Here is a 17,668-nt window from a genome sequence, read left to right on the forward strand (position 1 = left end):
TCTGCGCTTGTCCTTATTGCATTCCCTCCTGCTGGTTTCAGTGCTGGGCGGCGTTCATTTTACCCCCTTTATACTTGTGGTGAGGTCGAGGGTTTCTTTGCAAATGGTTAAAGCCGGGGAGGGGTTTCCATCCTTTGTTTCTGGCCGTGACTTGCTGTGGGAATTTAGGCAAGCCACTTAACGGCTGTGTGACTCAGCTTCCCCATCTGAGCTCTTCCCAGGAAAGACAATATGGCGATGCAAAGTATTTATTTATATGCTTTCAGTCTCCTCAGCTCTTCTCACATTGGTGGCCCACACAGCAAGACATGTTGAGGGCCAAGGATGGGCTTCTGCGCCTCTGGCCACACCACTCCGAGATCATGTGGCGCTCCCTGCACGGGCAACCTCTGCATCCAGAATGGGCTGCTATGGCTAAAAAGCAACTGAAGGGCAAAAATCCAGAGGAATTGACATGGCACACCCCAGAAGGAATTGCCATCAAGCCTTTATACTCCAGAAGGGACACAGAAGACTTCTCTGAGGAGCTGCCAGGAGTGAAGCCTTTCACTCGGGGACCCTATCCCACTATGTATACTTACAGGCCATGGACTATCCGCCAGTATGCTGGTTTCAGTACAGTGGAGGAGAGCAACAAGTTCTACAAGGACAACATCAAGGGTAAAGCTAATATTAACCTTTCTGTCTCTGCCTGCATAAAGGCAGCAGCCTGGCTGCGTTCCAGGTTCAGCCTAGCAAGGATAGTGCAGAGATCCTGGAACAATTTAGTTTTGTGTCATAGCCCTATAGGGGACAAATTTGCTGTGGAAAACCTGCAAATTTTTTGCAAAAAAGAAAAGGAGTACTTGTGGCACCTGAGGGACTAACAAATTTATTTGAGCATAAGCTTTCGTGAGCTACAGCTCACTTCATCGGATGCATCCGATGAAGTGAGCTGTGGCTCACGAAAGCTTATGCTCAAATAAATTTGTTAGTCTCTAAGGTGCCACAAGTACTCCTTTTCTTTTTTGTGAATACAGTCTAACACGGCTGCTACTCTGAAACCTGCTAATTTTTTGTCAGTTTTAGTTAAACTTTTAATATTAGTTCATCCTGGCACTCTAGATTTAACTATTATACTGTGCATTTGAAATATATTTACATTAGGGATGTAAATACTGTTTTAAGTTAACCATTTAAACAATTAAAAAATGTTTTGTTTAAACAGTTAGCTGATATGGCCAGCATGGCTGGGGCTAACGGTTAAGGCGGGTTAACCGGTAAAACTAATTCTTACCGGTTAATGTTTTACATCCCTAATTTACACTTTAGGAATATCCAACAGCTTAGCTCAGAGCATAGTAGGCAAGCCAGTTTCCCAGAGATGACATTTTCAGGTTTTTGAAAGCAGGTTTCCCAATATTTCTTCGAAGTGTTAAATTTCCTAACCAATCTCTTCTATACAATGAAATAATATACTGTTACAACAGTCTAGATGTCAGAAGTAATTCAGCCACTGCTGAAATGAGCCACCTGGGCTCATTCTACTACATCTGTTTTCTTTCCCGCAATACAACCCCAAATTTTTTTGAGGAGAAGAGCAGTATAATTTTACCAGTCAAAACAACAGTGAAAGTCCCATTAACAAAAAAGTTCCAAATACAGAGTATTTGTGTTTCACAAATTGTTTTTCAGAAAGGCTTTTTTGTATAAATGTTGTCCTCAAACCATAGTTTTATCAAGCAAGAATGTTACAAATATATTTTTATACAAGTGTTTAAGTGGGAGTCTGACCTAGTGGTTGGCAAATGAATTTGCAGTCAGGGTTTTTGGTATTCCTGTTTCTACCATTCATTGGCTTGTCATGTCACACATTTTCTTCACTAAATGGGTATATTAATGCTTAACCATCTAACAGGAATGTTTAATCTTGCGTAATTATTTGGAAACATTCAGTGAAAAGTTCTGTATAAATGCACTGCATGGTGGTGGAGTGATGATACTCTCTGTCTATCCACAATCCCAGAATTGCTGGATGTTTCTGCAAACATGATCAACAATGAAAGAAGTTTGTCACATATCTATCATTATGCTTCAGAGATAACATCCCCCTTAGATGAATTGGGAGCAGTTCATATCTCTATGAGAACTTAATGTTGAATCTCCTACACAAAGTGTAAGTACAGGAGGAAAAGGAATCCTCCTCCAAACTTAGTGCTTTGACATGGAGAGGTTATATACCCACGTCACTGCCACTAGTGCAGTTCATGGGTTTTAGCAGCAGCTGGTAAGTGGAGAGTGTAAGATTCTGGATACAAATAGCAGTTTATATACTGGCCGCTCCATGATACTGCCCCTTTAACACCATTAAATTCCCCATTCATAAATTCTGTGGCCAGAAGAGACCACTGCCATCATCTAGTCCAAGGGTGGGCAAACGTTTTGGCCTGAGGGCCACATCGAGTTTCCAAAATTGTATGGAGAGCTGGATAGGGGAGGCTGTGTCTCCCCAAACAGCCAGGCATGGCCTGGCCCCTGCCTGCTATTGGACCCCCCTTGCTTCTCGCCCCCTGACAGCTCTCCCGGGACTCCTGCCCCATCTAACCTCACTGTCCCCTGACGGTCCCCCCCCCGCCCACCCCCCGGGACTCCTGCCCCATTCACCACCCCCTGCTCTCTGTCCCCTGACCAGCCCCAGACCACCCACCCCTGACTGCCCCCTGCTGCCCCATCCAAACCCCCACCCCCATTCCTGACTGCCCACCCAGGACCCCCGTCCCATCCAACCCCTCTGATCCCTGCCCTCTGACTGCCCCGACCCCTATCCACACCCCTGCCCACCACCCTGAACTCCCCTGCCCTCTAGCCAATACCCCTTACCGCGCTGCCTGGAGCATCGGTGGCTGGTAACGCTACAGCTGTGCCACCCAGAGCACAGGGTCAGGCCCCGGCTCTGCAACTGCACTTCCAGACTGGCCAGAGCATTGCGCCAGCAGCGCAGTGAGCTGAGGCTGTGGGGGAGGGGGAACAGCAGGGGAGGGGCTGGGGGCTAACCTTCTGGACCAAGGGCTGGGCAGGAGAGTCCCGCAGGCCAGATGTGGCCCGTGGGCCATAGTTTGCCCCCCTCTGATCTAGTCTGACCTCCTACATAACACGCACGACATGGCGCCCCACTACAAAGCTTGTTTCTGCTGCCCAGTGGCAGCTCCATTACGTTTTGGGCCTTTTATTCCCTACTTGGTGCCAGCATTTGGTCCTAAAAGCTACTTTTTCATTCTCTGACCACAGATTCAGAGCTGCATTCATGCACATTGAAAACAGGATTATCTTTACCACAGTAAGAGTTAAAAACTTTTTTGAATGAAAGTTTAAATTCCACAGAAACTAGTAGATAGCCTGTGACACCACAAATTGGATCAGTTGAGACCTTGACTACATAAAATAAAGTTAATTACAATTCCTAAAGCAAACCTGTTTTACTGTTTGTTTTCATGAACCTAGCTGGACAGCAAGGATTGTCAGTTGCTTTTGATCTGGCAACCCACCGTGGCTATGATTCAGACAATCCACGAGTCCGTGGTGATGTTGGAATGGCTGGAGTTGCAATTGATACGGTGGAAGACACCAAGATCCTTTTTGATGGAATTCCTTTAGAGAAAATGTCAGTTTCCATGACAATGAATGGTGCAGTAATTCCTGTCTTGGCCACGTTCATCGTAACTGGGGAAGAACAAGGGGTGCCTCAAGTCCAGCTTACTGGGACAATCCAGAATGATATACTCAAGGAGTTCATGGTCCGAAATACATACATTTTCCCTCCAGAACCATCGATGAGGATCATTGCTGACATCTTCCAGTACACATCAAAGGTATTCTTTATTTTAATTCGCTTCTGTTATATTATTTTTGCGGCGCCCAAATGTGCACAAGACACTTTACAGAACAAAGAGAAAGATATGGTAACTAGTAACAAACAATGCAGGATGGGAAGTACAAGGATTACAATAATAAGATCAGGTTTCAGAGTAGCAGCCGTGTTAGTCTGTATTCGCAAAAAGAAAAGGAGTACTTGTGGCACCTTAGAGACTAACAAATTTATTAGAGCATAAGCTTTCGTGAGCTATGAGCTGTAGCTCACGAAAGCTTATGCTCTAATAAATTTTAGTCTCTAAGGTGCCACATGTACTCCTTTTCTTTTTGCAAATAATAAGATCATATGACAATGGGATATGTACATCTTGATCATTTGGGGAAAATTAGATATTAATCACTATCTGTAGACAGCAAGGAAGAAATGAGATTTGGGAAGGATGTGCGTGGTGCACTGGAGAAAGCTTGACAAATGGGGATTGGCAGGTTGGTTTGTGCATAGAGGTAAGCATGGAAGAAGACAAAGGTAGGAGACAAGGGAAGGCTGGGCCAGAGTGCTGCAGAGTCTTGACTACAAGCAGAAGTTTGATATTTTTGAAATGCAAGACAAGGGGGAGCCAGTGGGGAATTTAAAAAAGAGTGATTTTAATGATGGCTGAGGAAGACTATTTTGGCTGTACCATTTTAGATAGGTTTGAGGGAGACAATGTGACCATCAAGGAGACCAGAGGATGAGGTTTTAGTAATCTTGGTGGGAGATAATTAAAGCTCAAACAACTAATTAGCTGTTGGGGCAGAAAAGTAGAAACAAACTGGCTATATTAAGGAGGAAAAGCAGCAGAATATCAAGGTGATGAGTAGAGTATAAATGTCTAAGTAGAAGATTTTGGCCAGAAATAAGTTTACTTTTGATTTGTAATTTACAATGAATGGGGTGGTCTTTAAGCATTATGGGCTAGATTTATAAAAGAACTTAGGCACCAGTTTGCCACTTCAGCCACCTAAATCCCAGAATCAGTCCCCACTGGGATTCACAAAGGCCCTGCTCAGCTATCCCTGAGCCCTGTAGGCACTTAAACTTGTGCAGCACCTTAGTTTTGCAGTAATGTTCCCTAGGTGCCTGTTTCTGCGTCTGCCAATGCTGTTCCATGCCAGTCGGCTGAATTTGTAATCCCCCACAGCGATGAAGTAGCAGATCAAAGGTATTCCTCAACCTATTTTGCCTTTGGGTCTGATCCAGTAAGCATGCTTAGAAGTCACTTACCAGGTCAGGGTCCTACAGATACGCTTGCATAAAATGGCGATGGGTGAGGAGGAGTAGGACCTCTCTCTCGTAATTTTTAGCTCAGTCATTAGGATACTCACTTGGGATGTGGCAGACCTCTGGTTCAAGTCCCCCCTCCACCTGAGTGGGAAAAGGAATTTGAACAGGATCTGCCACCTTTCTGGTGAGTGCCTAGCCAAATGTTGAAGCTGTTCCACTGTGGGGTCAATAACGAAAGAATGGTTGCACCAAAGAGAGAGCAAGGATGGGAATGACTCTGTAGCCTGGTGGTTAGAGCACTCACCATCATCGTGCCTAAGTTTCTTTATGAATCTAGCCCTAGTAGGACAATTATCTGATTCTGCCCTCCCTGCAATATTGCTTTTTTGTTTATACAGAACATGCCAAAATTTAATTCCATTTCAATCAGTGGGTACCATATGCAGGAGGCAGGAGCTGATACCATATTGGAATTAGCTTATACTATAGCTGATGGATTGGAATACTGCAGAACTGGACTCCAAGCTGGTCTTACCATTGATGAATTTGCACCAAGGTAGGTAAAACAAATTCACAAGTACTTAGCTGACTTTTGGAAAATGAATAGAAACTCTAGGTTTTAATTTCACATTTGGACTCTGACATTCCAAACTGTGCTAGTAACAAAGATAATTTCCATATCACAGGCTGACTTTTTAACTAGCATAAGATTGCAGTGGCAAAGAGTGAGATCTGGTATGCCAGACACTAAGGTTTAATCGACAGGTATTGCAGCCCTCTGGTGTCTTTTCATATTGTAGTTTTATTTATGCCTCTTTATATTCAACCAACAAAACACTGTTTGAAATGTTCTTAAAAATTCTATTAATATCACAAGAGAATTCACATAACTGAAGGCATGCCTAGGTATCTATTTTCTTTAGTAGTAATCATTTGAATTGGCTCCAAGGATTTTGTTTAACTCTAGATGCTGTCAGACTGACACCAGAATCACAAGTCCTGATCGTAACTGCAGATTATGAAAAGTTACAAATAGAGATGGCGCTGTGTAGACCAACCAGTCTGTGTCCTGACAGGTATCCAATATTAAATTAATGCAACACTTGAAGTTAATCAAAAGGCCCAGAAGAAGCGTATTCAATGTGTGTTTGTAACTTCCATTAATTCTAATTGGAGTTAGACTCTCACTGAATTCGGAAATAGACTCTTAAACCTTTGGATAGTAGACTCTGCATGCTGAATGAACTCAAAGATCAGGACTTACAGTGAGCTGTAATGTTGTCTCTTTTGTGTGAAGTAAGTTCTCCAGTCCCCACATTTGTATATTTAGACAGGTTTTATTTAATTGTGTTTCAGTTGCCATATTAGTGTCTCTTGAAAATTAAGACCTTCATCCACTGACAGACACAGCAACTGTGTAAACTTCCCTTCATTGCGCTGTCAGAAAGCCACAAATCTGATTCGAAGAGAGCACTTTTAGGGTCGAGAGGGTAACTGTCTTTGTGCCAGTTGCATCCTTGACACTTCTGAAACTTTCATGACAATGCATTGTATTCCTTTTTCTCTAAAAATTCTTACAAGCATTAAGTCTCTGTGCCACCCTGTAAAGTAGGTAATTACTATTTATTTTGACAGGTTGCAGAGTAGCAGCCATGTTAGTCTGTATTTGCAAAAAGAAAAGGAGGACTTGTGGCCCCTTAGAGACTAACAAATTTATTTGAGGATAAGCTTTCGTGAGCAACAGCTCACTTCATCGGATGCACATGGGGAAACTGAGGCAGAGAGCAGTTGTGATTTTTCTCAAGGTCTCATAATAAGTAAGTGATGGAGAAATGAATTGAATCCCAGAGAGTGAATTCCTAGTCACCTGCCTTAGCCACCAGACTGTAGGGGTAATTTATGACATGGAGATTTGTCTAGTAGGCACTTGGACTGAGTCCACTATTTCATTTTACAAAAGCTATCCATTGGAAACAACTACTGGTCTCTATAGATGGAGATGGATTAGAATCTTCAACATACTTTATAATTAAAAAGCTTTGTATCCCATTACCAACCCATGAGTCAGCCAGGCCCCATTTCATCCAGTTTACTTTGAGATAATTCTGTCTGTGTACCATGGAGCCAGCTGGAAGAATTATTGATGAGGCTATTGATAGGTATCCTAGAAACTTGGAGGAACAATGATCATCAATGGGACCCGGTAATGTCAGGGTACAAAATATGTAGGAATGACATAGTAGGTCGTGCTGTTGGGGGAGTGGCACTAAGTGCAAGAGAGCAGGGTCAAATATAGAAAAAATTTTAAATGAAACAAACTATACCTTAGAATCTCTGTGGAAAGAAATTCCATGCTTGAATAATAATATAGCAGTACGAATATATTACCGACCAATTGACCAGGATGGTGATAGTAACTGTGAAGTGCCCAAGGAGATTAGATAGGCTACAAAACCAGAAAACTCAGTAATAGTGGGGAATTTCAGCTATCACCATATTGACTGGGAACTTGTCCCCTCCGGACAGGATGCAGAGAGAAAATTTCTGGACACGATAAATGAGTGCTTCTTGGAACAGCTAGTCTGGAACCTACAAGGGGAGAGGCAGTTCTTGATTTAGTCATAAGAGGTGCACGTGATCTGGTCCAAGTGGTGAATATAGCTGAATTGCTTGGTAATAACAACCGTAATGTAATTTAACAACCTTGTGGGGAGGGAAATACCAAAGAAACCACCACAATAACTTCAAAAAGAGGAACTACACACAAATCAGAGAGCTCATTAAGTGGAATTAAAAGGAACATTCCGAAGAGTGAAATGCCTGCAAACTGCATGTAAGTTATTTAAAAACACCATAATAGAGACTCAAATTAAATGAATACCCCCAAACAAAAAAAAAGACCTCCCCCCCCCCCAAAAGCCACCATGGCTAAATAGAGTAAAAGAGGTAGTTAGAGACACAGACATCCTTTTAAAAATTGGAAGTCAAATCCTATTGAGGAAATTAGAAAGGGGCATAAACTCTGCCAAGTCAAATGTAAAAGTATAATTAGGCAGACCAAAAAAGAATTTCAAGAGCAACTGGCAAAAGACTCAAACTAATAACAAAACAATTAAATACACCAGAAGCAGCAAGCTTGCCAAATAATCATAGAATCATAGAATATCAGGGTTGGAAGGGACCTCAGGAGATCATCTAGTCCAACCCCCTGCTCAAAGCAGGACCAATCCCCAATTTTTGCCCCAGATCCCTAAACGGCCCCTTCAAGGATTGATAGTGGGATTACTGGACAATTGGGATGCTAAAAGAGAGCTTAAGGAAGACAAAGCCATTATGAAAGAGCTAACTGAATATTTTTCATTGGTCTTCACTGCAGAGGATGCAAGGGTGATTCCCACACCTAATCCATTCTTTTTAGGTGATAAATCTGAGCAACTGTCCCAAATGGAGGTGTCAATACAGGAGATTTTGGAACAAATTGATAAATTAAACAGTAATAAGTCTCTAGGGCCAGATGGGGATCCTAGAGACTGCTGTTCTTCCTTGATATAATGGAGAATTCTGGGCACTATATTTCTCATTATCCTATACAATTAAAGTCCTGGACATGTGCTCTTATTGCAGACTGTCTTTCTTCTGGGGAATTGGTATGAACTTCTACATGGAAATAGCTAAGCTAAGAGCTGGACGACGGCTTTGGGCTCAATTAATAGAGAAAATGTTTCAGCCCAAGGACCCCAAATCTCTTCTTCTAAGAGCTCATTGTCAGACCTCAGGATGGTCCCTTACTGAGCAGGTTAGATTTTGAATTTTAAATGCTTCTCTACAAATGTGATCTTAGGAGTAAATCTGTTCTACTGATTCATACATACTAATACAGTAAAAGCTTCTTTTATTTTGCATGTTGGGGAAATAGAGGGTGCCAGTAAGTGAAAAATGTCAGTTAACTAAGAGGGAGGGAGTTTGGGTGTGGGAGGAGGTGTGGGGTGCTGGATCTGGGGGGAGCTCACCTTGGGCGGCTCCCCAGAAATGGCAACCTGTCCCTGCTGTTCCTAGTCGGAGGCGCGGCAGGCAGCTGTGCACACTGCCTCCGCCCACAGGCGCCGCCCTCACAGCTTCCATTGGCTGCAGTTCTCGGGCAATGGGAGCTGCAGAGCCGGTGCTTGGGGCCTCTGCCTAGGAACAAAAGGGACAGGCCGCCACTTGGGGGAGCTGCCCGAGGTGAGCACCCCCTGGGTCTGGCATCCCACACCCTCTCCCGCGCTCAACCCCCTCTCCTGAACCTCCTCCCACACCCAAGCTCCCTCCCAGAATCCACGCCCCTCCCCACACCCACTCCCACACTCCAAACCCCTCATGGCCATCCCTCCGCCTAGGAGAAGCAGGGATATGCTGCTTCCGGGTAGCCACACGGAGCCAGGTAGGGGGCCTGCTGGCCCCACACCAACTGGACTATAAACTGAACTTTCTATGAAGGTTAGAAATGCCAGTTTATAGAGCTTTCCGGTTGGTACAGGTCTGGATAACACAGCTTTTACTGTATGCCTGCCCATCTAATGCTTTATTGAGACAAGCAGTGTAGCAGATCTAATAGCTTTGGGGCTCTGTGATGTCCTCATTTGCATGCTGCCCAGGATGACTTTGTGACTACGTTAAAAGAGATTAGAATAAAACATTTCTCATTTAAAAATCTGTATTTCTTTCATCTGGAAATGTTTTGCATCTGACATCATGTCCATATCCAAATCAGAAATTTAAGGGGCAGCATCAACAAATATGCTGACTCAGCTAATATGATGCAGCTCCGCAAAAAAATGAGACCCTCAAATGAATTCAGAACTGAAATCAACTCCAGTCACAGATTAAACTAGTGACAACTGCATACTATGGTGACTGATGTACCCTACTGGTTAGATAGAATAGAAGCTATTGTTTGAACATTGGCCAAATGTTACTAGAATGCAGATTTACAAACCCTTCCCACAGCCTGTTCTGCTCAGTAATGTCCATTTTTTGTGAATGGGCAGAATGTAAGGGCTTTGTCTAAACAAGACGTGATCCAGCATATATTAGATTGGTTTTTAAACCTATATAGTTACACCTGTTCCCAGTTGATTTGAGCTAAACCAGAATAAGTCATTCATACACAACTTTTTTTGCACTTGTTTAACTATATCATTTTTTTAAAAACTACTTAAACTTTCTTGTGTGAATGAGCCTGAAGAGAAGTTCAGCTGCCCTGATTATGGCCATGTATGTTTCACATTTGTTATGTACGAGAAATGTACAGACTTCCTCCTGAGGCAGATATTGTGTAAATAAATTAATCCTAATTTCACACTTAAAGTGTACTTTTTTTTTTTCCTGGGCTTTCCTATTTGCTTTCCATCTTGGCATCCTCCCTTAATTGTTTCTTTAGTCTTTCCAGTCCCATATGCTAAAGAGAGGAAAATCCTTCTGTACAAAATCGGAATTCACTTTCTGTAGTTTTGTCTAAATCTAACCATTCTACCGTCCCCTCAAATCACCTCAGTATGTGTATTATCTGTGGAGAAGTAGAGCTGCGCCTGATTTTTAAATGAGTTATGTATGTGGAGCTTGATAAGCTGTGAACTGAGAAATGTTGTTTTTATTAATTTTGTAATATTTATATAATTTTTATTTGCACAAGTTAATGAGTTCCTTGCATTCATTGTACTAATATGAGCATTCTATGGTAGCTAATTCAACACAATCTTTTTAAAATCCTGTTGCCATCACTTTTCCAAATGAAAAAGTAACATAGCCTTTTTTATGATATGCATAAATGTATTCTCCGTCTAAATTATTACTCTAAACAAAATGAAAAAGTCATACTTAGATTAAAAACTTTCAACAGGTTCAAAAGCAGTCAAAGAAAACAGTAAGGGATAGTGTGTAGAGCAAAGAACTTGGAGGTGGGGGGGGTTGGAATTGCTTAGATTCTTTTTCCAACTCTTGGCGTATGACCTTGCACAAATCCATTTATTTTTCTGTAAAATAAGTATAATAAAAGAGCAGCTTTATTAACTGACTTAAAGCATTGGCTTTTTTAGGCCCTCTGATAAAAGGTGCTGAATAAGTACAAACAGAGAATCCACCTAGAAATGTGAAATCAGAAACAGATTTGTCATACAAATGATCAGACAATGAGATGCCATGAGGGATTAGAAAGATATTGTTTTATTTACTTGGCCAATACCTTTATAATTTGGATGTTTGTTTATGGATCTTCATCTTTCAATAGAAGGTTCCTTATATATATCAACTTGGTGGCATTCATATGACTGCTCTTTTTTTCTTTTTCTAACTTGGCTGGTTTTTGTATAATATATTTTTATGATCCAATTATACCAAAAATCTAACATTTTTTTCAGTGCATTTGTTTGAGGATAAAATAACCATCTCAATTACATGGCAGCCTCTTTATGCTTCAGAGATTTCCTTTTGCTTTTAGGATCCCTACAACAATGTTATCCGTACTGCAATTGAAGCAATGGCAGCCGTCTTTGGAGGTACTCAGTCTTTGCATACAAATTCATTTGATGAAGCCTTGGGTTTGCCTACAGTGAAAAGTGCTCGCATTGCTCGGAATACCCAGATTATTATACAGGAGGAGTCTGGCATTCCTAAAGTGGCAGATCCATGGGGGGGTTCCTACTTGATGGAATCCCTTACCAATGATGTCTGTGAGGCCGCATTAAAGGTCAGTTGTGCTGTGGGGTTTTTTAATTACAGGGCACTGACTGTTTTAAGAAATGCCTTTTAAGCAGCTATTTGGTCTGAGAGTAGATTCTTAAAAGGGAACAGTGTATTGCATTTATTTTTAAGTTCCCTACCATTGAAGTCCAAATCCAGCAAAGCACGTTAAGCATGAGTATAGCTTTAAACATGCATAGTCCCACTGAAGTGAGTAGGACTACTCACTGCCTAACGTTACAGATGTATTTAAGTGGTCTTGAAGAATCGTAGGACTGGAAGGGACCTTGAGAGGTCGTCCGGTCTAGTCTCCTGCACTCATGGCAGGCTAAGTATTATCGAGACCATTCCTGAGGGGTGTTTGTCTAAACTGCTCTTAAAAATCCCCAATCATGGCAATTCCACAACCTCCCTAGGCAATTTATTTCAGTGCTTAACCACCCTGACAGTAAGTTTTTCCTTGTGTCCAACCTAAACCTCCCTTGCTGCAGTTTAAGCCCATTGCTTCTTGTCCTATCCTCGGAGGTTAAGAAGAACAATTCTTCTCCCTCCTCCTTGTAACAACCTTTTATGTATTTGAAAACCACTATCACATCCCCTCTCAGTCTTCTCTTTTCCAGACTAAACAAATCCAGTTTTTCCAATCTTCCCTCATGGGTCATGTTTTCTAGACCTTTAATTATTTTTGTTGCTCTTACCTGGACTTTCTCTAATTTGTCCACATCTTTCCTGAAATGTGGCGCCCAGAACTGGACACAATACTCCAGTTGGGGCCTAATCAGCACAGGGTAGAGCAGAAGCATTATTTCTCGTGTCTGGCTTACAACACTCCTGCTAATACAGGAGTTTGCTAGGTTAAGACCTAGGAGAATACAGTACATATTTGGAATTAACACATTCTAAAGGGAAATATTTCCACGCTGGACAAATGAGCCAGACCTGTTAAGTCTGGAGACTTCTGATTTTTGGTGCCCTCTAATAGGATCCTGATTGGGTGCTTGCATCTCCCAGGGAAACTCAGTGGGAAATGAAGGTGAGATGTTCCTCCCATGTCTGCACCTAAGCGTCTACAATTTCAAATAAGGTGCTGCAGTCTATAGATTGCAGCAATCTACCTGAGACTATAAGGATTAGAACTGTTTTTGGTATAGCATCTCTTTCCCTCCCCACACACTTCCTGCCAGAAAACCTCAGGGGGCGTATTGTGGAAGAGCATCTTAAACACCCTGTGTGTAACAGGTTGGGGGTTTACAGGGTGGGAGCTAAAGCTGTGGGGAGAGGAGCAGTAGGGCACAGCCTGCAGCAATAGCAGAGCAAGACCTTGAAGATAACATGATACAAATAACCGTCATTCTAGCATGGACATGAGTAACTTTACTTGCATAAGTAATTCTACTGATGTCAGGGGGACTACTCACATGAGTAAAGTTATAAGTATAACCATTTGCAAGTTTGAGGCGTTAGGCCTTAATTCTGCAACTGTCTCCACATGAGGGGATCATGGGACTCCATACAGAGCCCCGTTAAAGTCAGTGTGGCTCTGCATGGGTGCGGATGTCTGCCCAAGAGGAGTTAGTTGCAGGATGTGGGACTCAAATTGTATACTGTTCAAGAGCAGAGGTGAAGGAGCAGGAAATCTGTTTATTTGCATTAATACGCTTTTTTCTTTCTGTGTGTAAAGTAAGAAAGCTAAATTATACAAATATAGATAGATAGAAAATAAATTATTAATTTAAAGCATGAGACTTTTAGGTAATCGTACTAATAAGGATTTAGATAATACTGACCATAAAAAGTGGGTTTCATGAATCTTACTACTAACCATTCTCTTAATTTATTCTTGTTACCTTTCTTAGCTTATTAATGAGATTGAAGAAATGGGTGGAATGGCCAAAGCTGTAGCTGAGGGAATTCCCAAACTCCGGATTGAAGAATGTGCTGCCCGACGACAAGCCAGGATCGATTCTGGTAAGGGCAGAGAGAGAACTTAGCTCCGGAGATACTGTTTTAAAATGTTACGGGTTTTTTTTTTGTTTTGTTTGGAGATCTGAGCTTTAAACAGTGTTTTAATTAATTTTTCACTTCTTAGACTAGGGATAATGGAATTAAATTAATAAAATGAGAAATTGTAGGTTGAATAGCAGTGAAAACTTCCTGAGAAGGGTCTATTAGACTGTGAAATAGTCTCCCACAGGAAGTGGTGAAAGCCAGATTGCTTGACACATTTAAAACTAGGTTAGACAAAGCTTTAGACCACATGGTGAAGGAATATCCTACAATGAGTAGCAATGAACTTGCCTGAATTCTGTAATATTGTATCTTCAAATCATGGCTATTGAAGTAAAAATATAACCACCAGCAGATGTCATTAATGAATGTGGCTGGCAAAATTTCTATCTGAGCTCTAAGCAACTTTTGTTCTCCTATAACAATGGCCAAACTCCCATTAACTTGGATTGGAGGAAGATCCGGCCCTTTGGTATATGTCTACTTTCCATTTTCGTAATCTCATTTCAAATATTAAAAAAATAAAAAAGGTACAGAAACCACCAAGTAAAGGAGCTTTATTATATGATCTCTTTTATTTGGAAAATACATTTAAAGGAGATCTTTAATTCAGAGTAGTAAGGAACAACAAACAGAGGTTCTGTCTTTTTTTTTTTTTTTTTTTTTTTTTTTTTTTTTTCCCCTCCAAAGATTAATTTATTTTTAAATGGTGGTTATAGTCTTTTAGTTAATGCGAGGCAGTTAATGTCAGTCAACTTTGGAAACACAACCTGTTATAAAACCCCAGTCAGCTAAAAATAGAATGTTAAATTAAACATTCTTATAGAATGTTAAATTGTTTGGTCATACATTGTAGTTTTTGAGGAAACTGAGATTTAAAGCATCTTCACATTATTTGTCAAAGACTAGGATTTCGATTTAGAGATGAAAGTTTCCACACCCATCATACTTAGCAATCCAGTCCCCCCCATCCTTTTTTCCAATTTTTAAAAAATCATGTGTGTCTCCATAAGTGCACAACTTTTTCAGGCAAAACATAGGAATCTTGTGGACCCCCAGAAATGTTCACATGCACTGTAGGCCACAGTCTGAGAACTTCTGCTCAGTAGTAATTTAAGATGTATATAGATCAGGGGTGGCCAACTTTTACCATTAAAGTGCAGCTCACAGAGTCCCTCTCCTCCGCCCCCCCTTCTATATTCCACCTACCAGACTGGGGTGGTGGGGGGACCTTGGGACCTCTGCCTTGCAATAGGGTGGTGGGTATGGGCTTCTGTCCAGCGGGGAGTGGGGGGGGTCTCAGGGTGCGCCTTGGCTCTCAAACTTCTCAAGACTGTCCTGTGAAGCTCGGAAGGTCAGTAAGTTTGGCCACCCCTGATATAGAAGTTGGCAACATCATGCGAAGGATGTAGTGAACTTGTGACCTTGCATTGCCACACATTTTTTGCAAATACCAATTTGAATTAATAGAATCATAGAAATATAGTGCTGGTCATCTAGTGCATCTCCCCACACTGAAGTGGGTTTAAGTAGACCAAGACCATCTCTGACAGACAAAGGTTTGTCTAACCTGTTCTTAAACACCTCCAATATCTTCACAAACCTAGGTAAGCTGTTCAGTGCTTAACTGTCCTTTATAGTTAGAAAGTTTTTCCTAATAGCTAAATCCTAAATCTCTTTTGCTGCAAACTCAGATTACATCTTGTCCTACCCTCGGTGGACTTGGAGAAAAATTGATTACCATCCGCTTTACAACAATCTTTACCTATTAAAAAGAACGGGAGTAATTGTGACACCTTAGAGACTAACATTTATTAGAGCATAAGCTTTCATGGGCTACAGCCCACTTCATTGGATGCATAGAATGGAACATGTAGTAAGAAGATAGATAGATATATACACACACATACAGGGAAGTTGCCATACAAAGTGTAAGAGGCTAATTAGTTAAGATGAGCTATTATCAGCAGGAGAAAAAAACTTTTGTAGTGATGATCAAGATGGTCCATTTAGACAGTTGACAAGAAGGTGTGAGGATACTTAACTTAGGGAAATAGATTCAATATGTGTAATGACCCAGCCGCTCCCAGTCTCTATTCGAACCCAAGTTAATGGTATTTAGTTTGCATATTAATTCAAGCTCAGCAGTTTCTTGTTGGTCTGTTTTTGAAGCTTTTCTGTTCCAAATTGCCACTTTTATGTTTGTTACTGAGTGACCAGAGAGGATGAAGTGTTCTCCTACCGATTTTTGAATGTTATGATTCCTGATGTCAGATTTGTGTCCATTTATTCTTTTGTGTAGAGACTGTCCGGTTTGGCCAGTGTACATGGCAGAGGAGCATTGCTGGCACATGATAGCATATATCACATTGGTATATGTGCATGTGAATGAGCCCCTGATGGCGTGGCTAATGTGATTAGGTCCTGAGGGTGTCACTTGAATAAATATGTGGACAGAGTTGTCATCAAGCTTTGTTGCAAGGATAGGTTCCTAAGTTAGTGTCTTTGTTGTGTGGTGTGTGGTTGCTGGTGAGTATTTGCTTCAGGTTGGGGGGCTGTCACAAAGGTCAGCCACCAGGTTTGCCGTGACATCGGAGATACTGTTTCTGATAGCTTGTAGTCCATCTTTATGTGGAATGTTGGTGTAGAGGGCTTCTACACCCATAGTGACCATGATGGTGTTTTCTGGAAGATCACCGATGGATTGTGGTTTCCTCAGGAAGTCAGTGGTGTCTCAAAGATAGCTGGGAGTGCTGGGAGTGTAGAGCCTGAGCAGAGAGTCCATATAGCCAGACAATCCTGCTGTTAGGGTGCTAATGCCTGAGATGATGGAGTGTCCAGGATTTCCAGGTTTATGGCTCTTGGGTAGCAAATAGAATACCCCTGGTCAGGGATCTAGGCATGTGTCTGCACAGATCTGTTCCTGTGCTTTTTCAGGGAATTTCTTAAGCAGATGGTGTAGTTTCTTTTGGTAATCCTCAGTGGGATCAGAGGATAATGGCCTGTAGAATGTGGAGTTAGAGAGCTGCCTAGTAGCCTCTTGTTCATATTCCAGTTTATTCATGATGATGACAGCACATCCTTTGTCAGCCTTTTTTATTATGATGTCAGAGTTGTTCCTGAGGCTGTTGATGGCATTGTGTTCACCACGGCTGAGGTTATGGGGCAAGTGATGCTGCTTTTCCACAATTTCAGCCCATGCACGTTGACGGAAGCAGTCTATGTGGAAGTCCAGTCTGTTGTTTCGACCTTCAGGAGGAGTCCACGCAGAATCCTTCTTTTTGTAGTGTTTATAGGAAGGATTCTGTGGGTTAGTATGTTGTTCAGAGGTGTGCTGGAAATATTCTTTGAGTCGGAGACGTCGAAAGTAGGATTCTAGGTCACCACAGAACTGTATCATGTTCGTGGGCCTGGAGGGACAAAAGGAGAGGCCCCGAGATAGAACAGACTCTTTTGCCGGGCTAAGAGTATAGCTGGAAAGATTAACGATGTTGCTGGGTGGGTTAAGGAAACTACTGTTGTGGCTCCTTGTGGCATGTAGCAGTTTAGATAGTTTAGTGTCCTTTTTCCTTTGTAGAGAAGCAAATTTTGTGTTGTAAATGGCTTGTCTAGTTTTTGTAAAATCTATCCATGAGGAAGTTTGTGTGGAAGGTTGTTTTTTTTATGAGAGTATCCAGTTTTGAGAGCTCATTGTTAATCTTTCCCTGTTTGCTGTAGAGGATGTTGATCAGGTGGTTTCGCAGTTTCTCTGAGAGTGTGTGGCACAATCTCTGAGCATAGTCTGTGTATCTATTTACCTATTAAGATTGTGACTAGGTCCCCCTTCAATCT

The 17,668-nt window shown here is 41.8% G+C and overlaps 1 protein-coding gene across 2 annotated transcripts in view; it reads left to right on the top strand.

The window, feature by feature from the left end:
* The first annotated feature begins 52 nt into the window (after window positions 1-52).
* Window positions 53-17,668, top strand: part of MMUT (methylmalonyl-CoA mutase) — a 37,101-nt gene continuing 19,485 nt past the window's right edge. Inside the window, exons 1-6 of one of the 2 annotated variants that reach the window (XM_038394987.2) lie at window positions 309-660; window positions 3,481-3,848; window positions 5,512-5,669; window positions 8,738-8,909; window positions 11,589-11,837; window positions 13,687-13,798. In XM_038394987.2, coding sequence (XP_038250915.1) covers window positions 309-660; window positions 3,481-3,848; window positions 5,512-5,669; window positions 8,738-8,909; window positions 11,589-11,837; window positions 13,687-13,798 — 1,411 coding nt within the window. Of the gene's footprint in view, window positions 661-3,480; window positions 3,849-5,511; window positions 5,670-8,737; window positions 8,910-11,588; window positions 11,838-13,686; window positions 13,799-17,668 lie in introns of both variants that reach the window. The other variant, XM_043510126.1, reaches the window with a different exon arrangement.

The sequence above is a fragment of the Dermochelys coriacea genome, chromosome 3 (genome assembly GCF_009764565.3).
Source record: "Dermochelys coriacea isolate rDerCor1 chromosome 3, rDerCor1.pri.v4, whole genome shotgun sequence".
In the NCBI taxonomy this organism is placed as follows: Eukaryota; Metazoa; Chordata; order Testudines; family Dermochelyidae; genus Dermochelys; species Dermochelys coriacea.